The 13,243-nt window shown below is 38.8% G+C and overlaps 1 protein-coding gene across 5 annotated transcripts in view; it reads left to right on the top strand.

The window, feature by feature from the left end:
- The first annotated feature begins 5 nt into the window (after positions 1-5).
- The window catches only part of TTC13 (tetratricopeptide repeat domain 13), a 42,138-nt gene continuing 28,900 nt past the window's right edge, over positions 6-13,243 (top strand). For 3 of the 5 annotated variants that reach the window (XR_003926426.2, XM_030036026.1, XM_030036025.1), the window contains exons 1-5: positions 6-311; positions 3,735-3,829; positions 6,685-6,760; positions 9,616-9,686; positions 11,955-12,020. Coding sequence is in view for 4 of the 5 variants with exons in the window: in XM_030036026.1 (XP_029891886.1) it covers positions 92-311; positions 3,735-3,829; positions 6,685-6,760; positions 9,616-9,686; positions 11,955-12,020 (528 nt within the window). In the remaining variant the exon portion in view is untranslated. Of the gene's footprint in view, positions 312-562; positions 738-3,734; positions 3,830-6,684; positions 6,761-9,615; positions 9,687-11,954; positions 12,021-13,243 lie in introns of those variants that run through there. The other 2 variants (XM_030036024.2, XM_030036027.2) reach the window with 2 other exon arrangements.

Raw genomic sequence — 13,243 nt, 5'->3', positions numbered from 1 at the left:
CCCAGGGGGCAGCGCGGCGGCGGCCTCCTCCTCCCCGCCGGTCCCGTGGGTTAGGCCCCCGCTGTCCCCGGCCGAGGCGGAAGCGGTGCGCATGCGCCCTGGGAAGATGGCACCTGCCGGCGGCGCCGGGGCCGTGAGGGGACTATGGGTGCCGCTGGCCGTCCTGGCCCTAGCCCGGGCCGCGCTGGCCTTGACCGAGCAGTACCCGGCCTTGTCCCTGCTCCAGCAGGAGCTGCACCGGCAGCGCCAGGGCCCGGCGGGGGGCTGCGCCTCGGCGGGGGAGTGGGCAGAGCCGTACTCGGCCGAGTGCGGTGAGTCGGGGCGGGGGGGTGAGGAGGCCCTTAGCCCGGCACGCCGAGCCCTGAGGCTCCGGGCGTGGTGGTGGTGGTGGTGGTGGTGGTGGTGGGGAGCGCCGGGGCGGGCTCGCCCCCCGCCCCTTTCCCTCCCCTCGCCCCGCCGGAGGGCGGCGGGGGCAGAAGAGGAAAGCGCGGCCGGGCCTCGCCTCCCTCTGAGGCGCCGAGGGGAGGCGAGGCCGGCCCGGCCCGGGGCGGTGCGGGGTCCCGGCGGCGGGAGGACGGGCGGCTGGGGCTGTACGCGTTGCTGCTGTTCAGCTGACTCATCCCGAGGCATCTTCTGTGAAAGCTGCACCCCCGAGCAGCGTCGTGCCGCCGGGTAGCGCGGAGCAGGGACTGCCGCTGTGGCAGTGAGCGGAGGCGAAGCTCTCGCCCCTCGAACGGGTAAAGCGGAGGGCCTGCAGCGTCGCCCAGGAGGATTCCTGTTGTCCCACTCGCCAACCGGCCAAGTCTAGGTGCTGGACTCTGCCTGCTTTTTAATCCCTGCACTTCGTAGTACGCAGGCATGCCAACGGCTTGTGCTTGTATTATTGAGTTGAATATGGCTTCATTAATTTTCAGCTACGGTTATGCGTGTTTTGCTGGTGAACTGGATGCTTTTCTTTACGAGCGCCAAGTTCAGGTAGCAGGTCTTCTGGTCTTTTTCAAGTTAATTGATGGCTTGTAATACGGGCACTGTTAAAACTATTCTTATGTACTTAAATACCTGTTGCATCAGGATCATGTGGCTTAAGTAATCTGTTATGATCTTTGATCATGAGCACAGTGTGAATGTGCTATGCAAAAATGCCAGTCTGAATCATAATGTACATGTAATACAGACGGAGAAAAAGGTTCTATCAATTCAGTGCAATCTAGGCACCCAGTTAGTTATATGAGAATAACCAATGATGTGTCAGGACTGCTTAGCAGTCTGCAGGGTTCCCACCCCCCTCCATAAATTCTGTGCTCATATCAACAATTGCTGTGGTCCCTAAGGACAATATATAGCTAGTGTAATCCACTCAAAATTACAAACTTTCTAGAAATACCTTGTTATGAGTTTACTACATCTGCTTTTTTTCTCCCTTCTGTATGTGTGCTTTTGTCATCACAGCTTAAAGGTCTTTAGTTAGTTTCATCTATATCAGATGCGTTAAGTAGGTATTTTACATCAGCTGCTTTTTTTGTGTGTGTGGTGGCTACAGTAGCTGAGAGCCATAGTATGTAAACACTAAATCAGATCGTGAAAGTTATCTCAGCTGACCATTGCTCCAAATGGTTCAAGCTTAAGCACGAAATCAAAAAGACCTTCACCCAGTGTTGAGATAAAATCTGTATACCGTACAAGTTAATAAATGGCAAAGCGTTTGATTACATCTCTTCTGTTACTAGGACATGAATGATTGACTTGGGATACTCCTTCAGAGGTGTATTTGGAAGACTAGATTTTGATTTAATGGTGGATGTTTTAAAGAGACCAGTGTAACTGGGATTGATATACGGAATTCTGCTTAAATCGTCAGGTACCTCAGGTGCTTTGCATGCACTGACAATAAGGTAGTCCTTAATTACAGAACAGCATACTTACCCTGAAATAGCTGTGTACTAGTTCACTCCTTGCTATTTAAATCCTGTGGCTAAATAAATTGCCAGTTGAAAAATTTCCTTAAACTCTCAGTCTTTGTTTTAGTACAACTTTCCCAGAAACTGAGAATCTTTTTATCTCATATAGTTTCTCTTGTATCCTACTATAAGGTCCAGGTTAATTTCTCTGGTTGGTGTTTCTGCTTTTTCATAAAGTTGTTAATGAGGCAGTGTGGCACAGGTTTGACTGTATCTAACTTGCAGACAAAGGCAGATCCGTTCTTCCCTATGAGTAAAGCAGTTTGTTGCCACAAGAATTGCAAGATTTGAAGGGTCTCTTTCCCCCTATAGCTTGTAACAGATAAGCTGTTCGTAGTCCTGCCACCTTATTAAAAAAATTCCTTCACTAAATTCTTGCTGTTATGCAGAAAATTATTCTGGAGGTAGGCTGTGCCTGCACCTCTTTGTTTTGGTTTGTGAAGCAAAAATTGCTCAGTGAGTCCACAGTGATGGCTCTGAAATGTCACTGACTATGTGACAGTGACTATGAACACCAACACAGAACAAGTAATGTGTTAATAATGCTGCCATAGCACAGGAGGGTTTGGCCAATGTGAATAACAAAGGGCAGTGTTGAAACCTCTTACTGGTAATACTTTTTCTAGAAACTATGGGTGGTGAGCCACTGTTCTTGCAGGACTTTCTGACTTTAAACTTTGACCTTCTGCTTTTCACCACTCTTGCTTCTGTTGTAAAACTTCTCCCACCAGTTATCGTTTATGGCTCAACTTAGTTCCAAGTTTCTATTTACAGGGAATTATTTTAGATGCTGTTTTGACTTCTCTTTATAAGAAAATTGATTCTTTTTCTCTTTTAGCACTGTACTTGTGAGAAATGGGGAGTTAACTAACTGCAACCCTTATGTAATCAGTATATAAGAATAGCACTGCCTATAAAAGTGAATTAGAAACACATGCTGCCCCCCTGCCTTTCAAACTTGGCATCAAGCTATCTTGAAATATTTCAAGTTAATAGAAGCTTTAAGAACTGAAGATTTAAAAGCTAACAATTCTGTTGGGATAGCAATTAAAGCACCATATAGGTGAAGTAGCGACTTCTATAGTCTATCAATCTGGGGGGTGTTGTTGATTATTATTGTTACTTGTTTATTTCTTTCCTTTGTTAAATGTTTTCTCTGATATGCCAACAAGCTGTTTTTGACTTTTCATAGATTTGAATCAATCTTATACTTTTTGTAATGGCCTTCTTAGTAATATACCTGTGAGGATCTTTATATATGTTCAGTTAATTACAGTTTACTATTCAGTCTGCTTTTTACATTCTTTATACCTCTGTTTCCTGGACTTCCAGCAGCAGCTCTTTCCCTACCTCTGTATGGTCCATTCCATTTATTTTCCTCTCTGGGTCTGGAATGATAATTTTGTCTTTAATTTCTTGGGCCAGAGAATGGAATCATAATGCCAGATGGGGACATGTCTACCCCAAACTTCTCTTATTTGCTTCCAGCTTCCTCCCTTTTTAACCTCCCCTGCTTTTTTTTTAGCACCTTCTTTTTTTTTTTTTCTTCATGTATTTTTAGCCAAAAGCATAAGCAGAAGCAGTGATTAATTGTATAAAAGCAGTTGTGTCAACTATTGCTTCCCTGGCTGTGTGGATATAGTGCTGTGGGCAGAAAGCACTTCATGAAAGTTCTGCCCTGTGGAGTGCCCAATGAGGAAGCTGTTCAGATGAACGTGAGGAAATGCAAGATGTAACTCTGTGAGTTCCTAAAGGTATTTTCTCTTTTTCCCCCAGATTCATCATTTTTGCACTTCCATGAATCGGATTGTGACATAGGAGGGTCTTCATCTTGTGAATCTGTGCTTTCTCTCAACACAGAAAAAATTCTGGTATGCTATCAAGAATATAATGTACAAAACAATTTTTAATAGATTGTTGAAGTTGCAGATCGCTTCAGCTGCATAACCAGTTAGAATGAAGTTCAGGCAAATAACTACAAATAGAATCTATTAATCAGTAGGCATAGGTCCCCAAAAGGCTTAAGTATGAATGAGCTCAAGTTGCTCATGAAAGTATGATTTCGTAGTATTCCATCATGAGTCTCTAGGGCTGTCAGCAGTTTCAACTAATTGAAGCTGATTTTTCCACTGAAGACTAACCTTCACCTGGATTAGTCTACCAATTAATTTTTTGTTTTTAAGTGTGCAGGGGCTATGGCTGAAAAAGGAAAGGTGTGTTAGTTTTTACCCAGATTAACTACCTGAGGATGTTTACCACAAAATGCGTGTAAGAGGAGTGATAACTTGCAATTGCTACAGAAATAACTTTGTGCACAGTTGATAAAGTCAGAGGCTTCAGACCGTATTTTGCTAAATGTAATACAGACATGGTATGCGGAGAGTATTCTAACAGAGGAAGAGTATCTCTTCATAGAGAAACTTCAAGAGGATTATTTTTTAATTTGGGTTTTCTTGCAACACTATTGTTAACTTATTGATCTTGAACAAATATAATCTTCAGTCTACATCAGAACACAGGTTTGATGTTACTTCTTCAGTCCAGTAGAGTCACAGATATTGAAAATCTTCAAATAATTCCCATGTGAATATACAAAGAAGCCTTGGCAAATTTGTAGGAATTATTGGCTATGGGGGAGCATGGAAACAATATTCTAATTTGAAGCAACTTCTCCAAAGGTGGCATTTGGAAATAAAACTACTCTACTGCAAATCCACCAAGCCAATTATTTAACTTGAATATTCTCATTAGACATTACTTCATCAGATATTGGTCAGATCTTCTGTCTAGTCTAGTCTAGTGGTACCAGCAATTCTTTCTAATGTATAGTAGTTTGTAAGAAATTTCCCTGTTTAAAAACAAAAAAAATTAAAAAAAAAGTTTTGAAGAGAGCAACAATTCAACCTATTCAGTCAACCTATTAAGAGCTGGTGCTATGATGAAAATTCTTCTCTCATTTCTTGAAGGCAGAATGACTTGCAATTTTTGAAAGTAGAGCTGCAGGATGTCTAACCTATAACTGGATTGAGAATTTGTTGAAGAAGTATGAATCCCCTTCCTCCCCCACCCCAAGAACAAAACACTATTCTGTTATTCTATGATAACAAAACAGATGAGGTAGATGAGGGCGGGGGAAACTGTGTGGTACTTCTCTTGCTGAGTGTCACATGCAGCTCTGTAATTTATAGGCTATTAATGTAATGCCAGATTCTTTTGGTTGTAGCTTGTTTTCCAATACCCAGCATGGAATCTTGCTGTATCTTATCTTTTGTCCACAAAGAAGTGTAGGCCTTTTTCGAAAATCCACCAAGGAAGAGGTTGTACTTTAGTAAAAATGATATTTTTCTAATGTTAAGACAATTATAGAAGAATAATATTTTGCAGAGTTAAATATTGAAGATCCCTTTCTGAAGTAGGTTTTCTGGAAATTACCTGAAAGCCATTGATGATATAAAAAGGTTGTGTTTGCAGATGTGTGATGTGTAAATATATATGGTCTGCAAAGTAGATTTAGTTTTCTAATTGGTATACCTGTTGAACTTTGCTCATTCATGTGCTTTTTTTAATGACTTTTTTCTATGAGGAAAAGTACTTTTCCATTCTGTTACTGTAGCTGCAGCAGTAGGTAGAGTAATAATTCTCAGAACGTTATAGTGTCATGCAGAGCTCCTGTATGATCTCTAATTTCAGTAAAAACAAGGTTTGTAAAATCTGATTTGCTAATAGTTCGTACCCTCCAAAATACTCAAGTTTTTAGAGCAGACCAAACTGTCTTCTAATCTCTAAGATTATTAGATGAATAGGGCAGAAACTGTGCAATGGGATTTGGCCAGTTACTTTTGCGCTTTGTAGATTGTTGAAATGTCTGTGTCATGGAAACAAGTAACGAGGCTTCTTTTGATTGAACAAGCCAAAAAAAGTAGAAGGGAGGAGGACAAAGTGCAGTCCTCTCAGTAGAGAAAATGGAGTTAAATATGATCCCTGAAGTTTAAGGTGTTTAACTGTCTTCTCTGAAGTTAAAGGTGTACATATGTGCTGTTTAGCTGAAGCAAAAGAAGAGAATGCTGTTTATGGAAAATACTTGTGAAAATGAGCTGAGTAGAGTATTTCTGTATTTCTGAGGGGTTGTCTTTGGCACTATTGGTTTCTGTAGGCGCGTTATTTGGGGAACAGAAATCTTAGATGAGGCTACAATTGGCTGAACAAAGTCTGTAACTCATAGAAAGTTATTGTTAAAAGGACAGCCTTTTTACTTCAGTATGGCACTGTTAAGTTAAACTTGTCTTTATTGCTGGAGTGATACTCTTTTCAGTGGTTTACTCTTCTGTAGTACCCTTTCCTTTGCAAGAGACAAAGGATTAATTAATGGGGTAAAGAGTATAAACTTTCCTATAAAGTTGCACGTGTCTTAGAAGGACTTCCAAAATTTCATGTTAAGCACGTGTAATATAGAAACATGAGTCACTGGTAAACTGCTGATAATGTCCTTTCATCTGAAAGGTTTGGTTAGCCTTATGTTAGAGAGGGTAACAGCAGCACCTGACTGAAGAGCAATTTTTCTCCCCGTGGAAGACTAGGAATGAATTTGTTTTCAGTTACCTTAAAGCAATCACATTAGCCTTAACCTTTTGATTTAAGGCATTCTCTTAAGGATTTAAGACACAGGTTTTCTATTAAATTCTTTGCTGTTGTTTGCTGAACACTTAAAAAACATGATGTTTTACAGAGTCAAGCGAAGTTGCTTGCAGAGCAAAAACGATTTCCATTTGCTACTGATAATGACAACACAAATGAAGAATTGGGTAAGATGCCTTATATAAGGTTTGTGCAGGTGAATTATGTGCTAATTATTAGCACTGAATGTTTTGAAACTAAACTGATGATTCCTTAGTGATGCATTGATTTTAAAGTGATCCTAATAAGCCTGGAAATACAGTGAGTTTTCTCTGGTCTTACAAAGAAAATATGTATCTCTCTTCCTAAAAATCTTTTCAGCTTTGCTCACTAGAATTCTTTACCACATCTGCTTAAGGAGGTGTTCAAAAAGCATTTTGATTAAATTCTGTTAAACAGTCTCAGCTGCTTCTTGCTTCCCTTTTTGTGTCGTTATTGATGACTAAAACTATTCAAACATTCTGAAAATTTTACCAATGGAGTATGCTTTCTATCAAGCACAGATCTTGGATCTGTCTTCCCCTCTCCACACACTCTTCCCATCAATGCTTATAGGCAGCAGGAAGGCTTTCTGAATTATGTCCTTATCCAGGCTGCTACTTGATGTTTTTCCAAAGCCCACTCAGTGCAGAAAATGGAGGCATTTCAAATAAAGCAACAGGAAATATGTTTCTCAAAGGACCTGAGGCAGGAGTTACTTGCACTGCTTCTCCAAACTGGTATCCTCTGTAGGAAGCAGGGGTATTATGCAAAGAGATTGTTGAGGATGTATGTCAAGGAAGGCAGCAGACTCTTATATAAGAGCAAAGGGCAACTTTACTTATAAGTTGTCTAATGAAATTAAAACAGTTGAGTAGTTTTTTGTTGACATAATTTCTGCCTTCACAGATTTATCCAGAAAAATTTGGGGGCTTAATCTTTTTTCATATTCCTAGCATACCAAACTATGTTCGTAGAATCACTCAGGGAATACCGAACTTCCATCCAGCAGAAAATATTTGATGCTTTTAGTGTCTGCTCTATAGACTTGGAATATTATGCCAGAAGGTCCCTATCCTCATGTTTGGCCTGTAGGCTGGCACCTACCCACTTTATTTCAAGTATGTCATGGTGTGAGGAGCCGGGGCCCTTCTTGTTTGTGCATGTTACTTTTAACTGTTCTGAGGAAAAGCAGTATGAAATGTATGGGGCGTTCTGAAGCAATGTTGGTACCCAAATACTTGGGCTAATGGACCATTGTTAATCTTCAGATTTTTCATAATAAAGTACTTGTAGTTTTGTGGTGTTTAATTGAAAATGAAAAGATTAATTGAAGAGATAAAATTTAAAAAAAAGCTGATACTGTATCAGCTACTAGCTGCCAATCACTTGCCGTAGTTTTACAGACATAGACTATGACCTCCTGTGTTTTGCCAAGAGTTTTGGATAGACAAAATAAACTCATTATCAGCAAGACCATGAGTCTTTATTATCTTGCTTCCTCCACTTTTTTCCTTAATACTGGCATGGTTGAGTTGATTTTATTTCACTTCACGTGCCAACTGTTCTGTGTTCTGGGATTGGAACTGTAAAGATGCTATTAAGAACTGCATAGTCTTGGAGGAGAATGAAACAAGGAAAATTCAAGAGCTCTTCAACTGGTCCTTCACTCTGCCAATTTTCTTTCCTTTTGTGGCAATGCTATGTATCTGTACCAAGTGAAGCTTTTTATGTATTGAGGAAAAAGCTTATATTGCACACAAATACTTCCTTCTGCATAATAGAAATGCTCCAAGAATGAGGCAAGCTCTGGATTAAATACAGTTCTTATTTCTCTTCCATTTAACTTTTTTCCTCCTTTAATGAACAATGCTTAGCAACATTGCCAAAACAATGTGGCTCTGCTGGCATGAAAGATAAGTGTCTGTGTCCTATTAAAAATACCTTTGTTCTAACTGGCTTATTTGTCTGTTCTCATGTTTGAGTAAATAATTAAGCCAATAGGCGCCTCTTCCTTTCTGTTTGGATGATTGCTAAAACCAATTAGAAGTATGGGGAAAGTGAATTCCCACTCTTAGTTCCACTGTCAGCTGTTCGTGCAAACTGCCTGGGGAAAAGTTATACTTTAACTTTCATGGCTCTGGTCTGCAAGATATTTGGGGTTTGTGGGCAGAGTAGACAGAGCTTAGTCCAGAGTTAAGAACTGTGGGAGATTAAAACATGCAAAAATGAAACAATCTTGAGATATTCAGCTGTCAGAACTGAACTTCAGTCATGCAAGCACAACCACAGCTTTTCAGTCTTGTGACTTGACTGTATATTTATATCTTGTGGAGATTACAGGAACATGTTTCTAAAACAGTCGTCTGTTTCTTTTTCAAACACCTGGCTTCTACTCCAAAGTGGGGGGATATGCAAGAACTTTAAAGCTTTTCATAATTTTAACATGGGTAAAGATTCTGTAGTTTTTCAATCTCATTTTTATAAATAATGGAATTGCTTTAGTTGAGGTTTTTCTAGATAATTCAAATGAAGGAAAACTTATTATGAGCTAGTAAAGTTTAGCAAGATGTGCGTAAACAAGTACCATTGGATGTTCTCTAATGGAATTATCAAAAAAAGTTAGCCAGTGTTAGCCAGGCTCACGTACAGTGGAGAAAGCATCTAGGGCTACTAAATGGGATCATGGTACCTTTCCTGGTCCAAAGTACTTTAGAAGCCAACATGGACCCTTTCCTGAACAGCTTGTAAAAAGGACAGAAAAAAAACCCAAACGAGCCACAAAACTCCAAAACAATTCTGATGAGCACAGTATAAATTGAATAATTAACAAATGCTAGGTAATGGTTGAGGGAAGTTATTTCAGTGGCAGTTCAGAAATCCTTTGACTAACTAAATCTTCAGTGCAATGTAGGAACTTGTAAAATAAGTTAGTTGTATTTAATATGTATTAAAAAAACCAGATTTTTTTTCTGTTTTATTTACATTTGTAATGTTTTGTTAGCAATTGCTTACGTGTTGATTGGCAACGGCTTGTATGATGAAGCCATACGACATTTTTCAACAATGCTGCAGGTAAGTTTTCTGTTTGGACCCCTAAAATACCACTTTATGAAATTATCCATTACAACATGTGGCTTTAGTAAAACAAAGATTCAGTTAAGGATTTTAAAATGAGAGTATTCTATGAGAGTAATTATTCTATTATTTGTTCATTTGTTTCCGTCCAAACATAAGCATACTCAGTATCTTGGTTATTTGCTGAGTATTTTTCTCATCTGTAGGAATAAACTTTTTATGGCGCTTTGACAAAAAAAAAAAGGCATCTTCAGAAACCTGACCTGTGGAAAATTGAAGTTCCTTTAATTGCCCTCTTAATGTGTAGGCTGAGATACTTTAATGTGGATTTTTTTGGGCAACAGTTAGCATGTTGCCAGTAACATCAGAAAAAAACCCAACAGAGATCACTTATTGCTAGTGGCAAGTACCGTGTTGCTTTCATGATGATAAATGTTTTTTGTATGTTGGGTTTATTCTTCTTCTTCAGTGGTAAGCATCTGATGAGTTTAATATACAAGTAAAACATAACTAATACTTCAACATCTTTTTTTTTTTTTTTTTTCTGACCAAAGTAAAGAATTCAGAATCTTCTTCTATGAAGTAGAAGGTAGCCACTTTTAAAACAAACCCAACTCTAACAGTTTAAAAAGCTTTGACTAAAGCTCATTTCCAAATACTGTATTTTTATGGCTAAGAATCTGGGACTACCAGAAGCATGGACCCTCTTTTTAATCTAAATTGGTTGTAGTAGACAAATGCAAGCTGAAAGTAATACTGCAAATACTAGCATGTATTTTTTTTTTAACTCAAATGTCATATGGCTTGTACTTAAATTGAGTGAAAGTGTGGCAATTTAATGGAATTATTCCAGGGAATTTATCAGAGGACCAGAATTTTTTTTGTTGGGGTTCGTTTGCTTGTTTGTTTGTTTTAGGTGTTTAGTGATCGCTCTCTTTTTTTGTTTTTAATGGGAGGAATGATTTTTTTTCTTACCCTAATGAGAAATCCTGCTTCAAAAACCAATGGATGTATATAATGTTTCCTGCCTTCTCTTTATTAAGAAGGAAACTTAATATAAGTGAAGATAAGCAAGATACAGCAACTGTAGAAAGATAATGTGAGAAGTGTATATATAATAGAGTACCTTTGCAATGCACACATCTCAGTTGAAATGAATATCATGCTTATTGTATGTCTGAAAGGCTGTAACGTGGCTATGATTGTTGACTCTGTCTTCTATAAGGCAATTTTAAATACACATAAAGTGAATATTAAAACATTTAACAGAACAAAACAGCCTTGCTTAGCCACTGTATTAAAATTAGGGAAGTTACCTGAAGTTGATGTTGGCAAGCGTACACTTGGAATCAGCTCAAGTCTGGCAAGCTGGCAGCATTGGTGTGCCAGGTATCTGTTGTTTTGTCAAAGAAAGAGTTTGGGTTTTGGCAGTTGTCCCAATTAAATGAGACCAGGCCTATGCTACAAACTTTTGTAGCACAGCTGTGTTGGTTGCAGGTGTGAAGATGGCTTAATTCCTGACTGGTTTTCAGGGAAACTGACTGTATAGGCATTGTTGTGCCAAGGAAACCAGTTTTGCTATTGTAGTTCTTCAAATTTGGACGGGAAACCATGGCTGGAGTAAATAACATTGAACAAGAATTAGATTCACTATGTAAGTTGCATCCTCTTAAGTGCCTGAGTTGGAAAGCCATGGACTTAAATCTAACCCAGGGAAGGTTTGTTTGAATTTTGCAGAACTATTTTGGCAGAATATCTCTAGTTTTAGTTGCTGCCTGAATACAAATTTCATCAGGATGTCACAGTTGCCTGCTTCCTAATTTTAAATTTTCAAATTTAAATTATAAACAAAACAAGCTTGGAATGGCTGAATTGTATTTGTTTATTATCACTTCAGTGACATTAGATAAAAGAAGTCATATAATTACTGATAACGTTACAAGTAATGAAGTTTGGACAACAGACTATACTAATGTGTACGTAGCTTCTGATAGGTGGTCACTGACACTATAACTGCACTGTTTAGCTCATTTTCCAGACAAATACTTCAGAACAATTCCAGTGAATTGAATTGGAAGTTGTGAGCATATGAAAGCATGGACTGTAACACAATTTCTTTGCCTGACAATGTGATTGTTCATTGCTTATTACTTAAGATCAGCAAGAAATAAATACATATTGAAGAAAGATACCTTTAGAACAAACAAACAAACCCAAAAAAACAAAACCACAGCTGATTATTGTATTCATTTTTAATCTTAACAGGAAGAACCAGAGCTGGTTAGTGCAATTTATGGACGAGGGATAGCATATGGAAAAAAAGGACTGCATGTGAGTAGATAATTATTTAAATTGCTATCTGACCAAATTGTTTGAATCCAAACTGTAATATGGTCTGTAACAGGAGGAGCTAGGCTGATTAGCACTTGATAGGTACATCCCAAAGTCTTTGTGCTGTCCTACTATAACAATGTGTCCAGGCTTTGGTAGGTACTCCATAACATAGAGGAATCTAGTGGATCATACCGCTCAAGCCATGGGTACATTTGCTTTGTGGGACTGTGGAAGTAAAGCAGCACGAAGCAAGGGTGCCAAAGGACAATATAGGCACAGTTGTGAGTGGTGGATAGTAAGGCTGAGAGCCACAGCCACTTGAAAAAGTTATCTAGTAAGATAACAAGGAGTATCTTGCCTCTCAGAGACAGCTTTATGAAGTCCCACTGAATTTTTCTCCAAATCTAGTCTGTATTTGGAAATGAAAAGGTCTTTTATTGCAACTTGGAAACATCATCAACTCTTGCAATCCAGTAGGCTTTATATTGCTTCTTGATTGCCTATGCCTCTCTATGTATACCACCTTGAATTTGTTTGAAAAAATTCAAAGTTAAATTACTTACAGTTAAGCTGACTGCTTAAACAACTTCCTGAGCAAAAGTAAGTTTAAAAGTAGACTATGGATCCTTGTAGTTTGAGTTTGTGGCCTGTTGAATCGTGATTGAATGGTTGCTGGAATTCTAGAAGCAAGAATAGTTGAATAACTCTCTGAAAATTCTTTTTGTGCAGAATATTTAATTCTTTAGTGGTGCTGACAGGAGCTTGAAGTCCCTCATATTTGCATGGTTTTAACACCAGCATAAGTTTGTTTTCTCAGTTTGGCTAGATGTTGAGACAGCTTACCTCATAAAAGTTTCTGTGAGCGACACTTTCAAGACACAAAGATGATGTTAAGCACATGCAAAATTTCTTTGCCTTGAAAAAGAAGAAAAAGATCAATGAAATCTAATACAGAACTTGTTATATAACCAGTTTGGATTTTTTTTTTTTTTTTTTCCCAGTTAAGTAACTGTTTCCGTCCTACAATTTATTGAGGACAATATAAAAACTTTGATAGGCAAGAGGCTGATGGCATCAACCCATCCACCAGTAGTACTTGGATTAAGTTACAGACAGTACTGATGAAAACACTGGTGGGCAAGAGTATGCATGTGTTAGAGTTCACATAAGAGCTTAAGCCAGCTTTGCTGCCAAGAAAGGTACCTATGGAGCCATAAACC

Source organism: Aquila chrysaetos, chromosome 13 (assembly GCF_900496995.4).
Source record: "Aquila chrysaetos chrysaetos chromosome 13, bAquChr1.4, whole genome shotgun sequence".
Taxonomy (NCBI): Eukaryota; Metazoa; Chordata; class Aves; order Accipitriformes; family Accipitridae; genus Aquila; species Aquila chrysaetos.
Note: the sequence above shows the minus strand (reverse complement) of the source record. Positions and strands in the feature narration are given on the sequence as shown.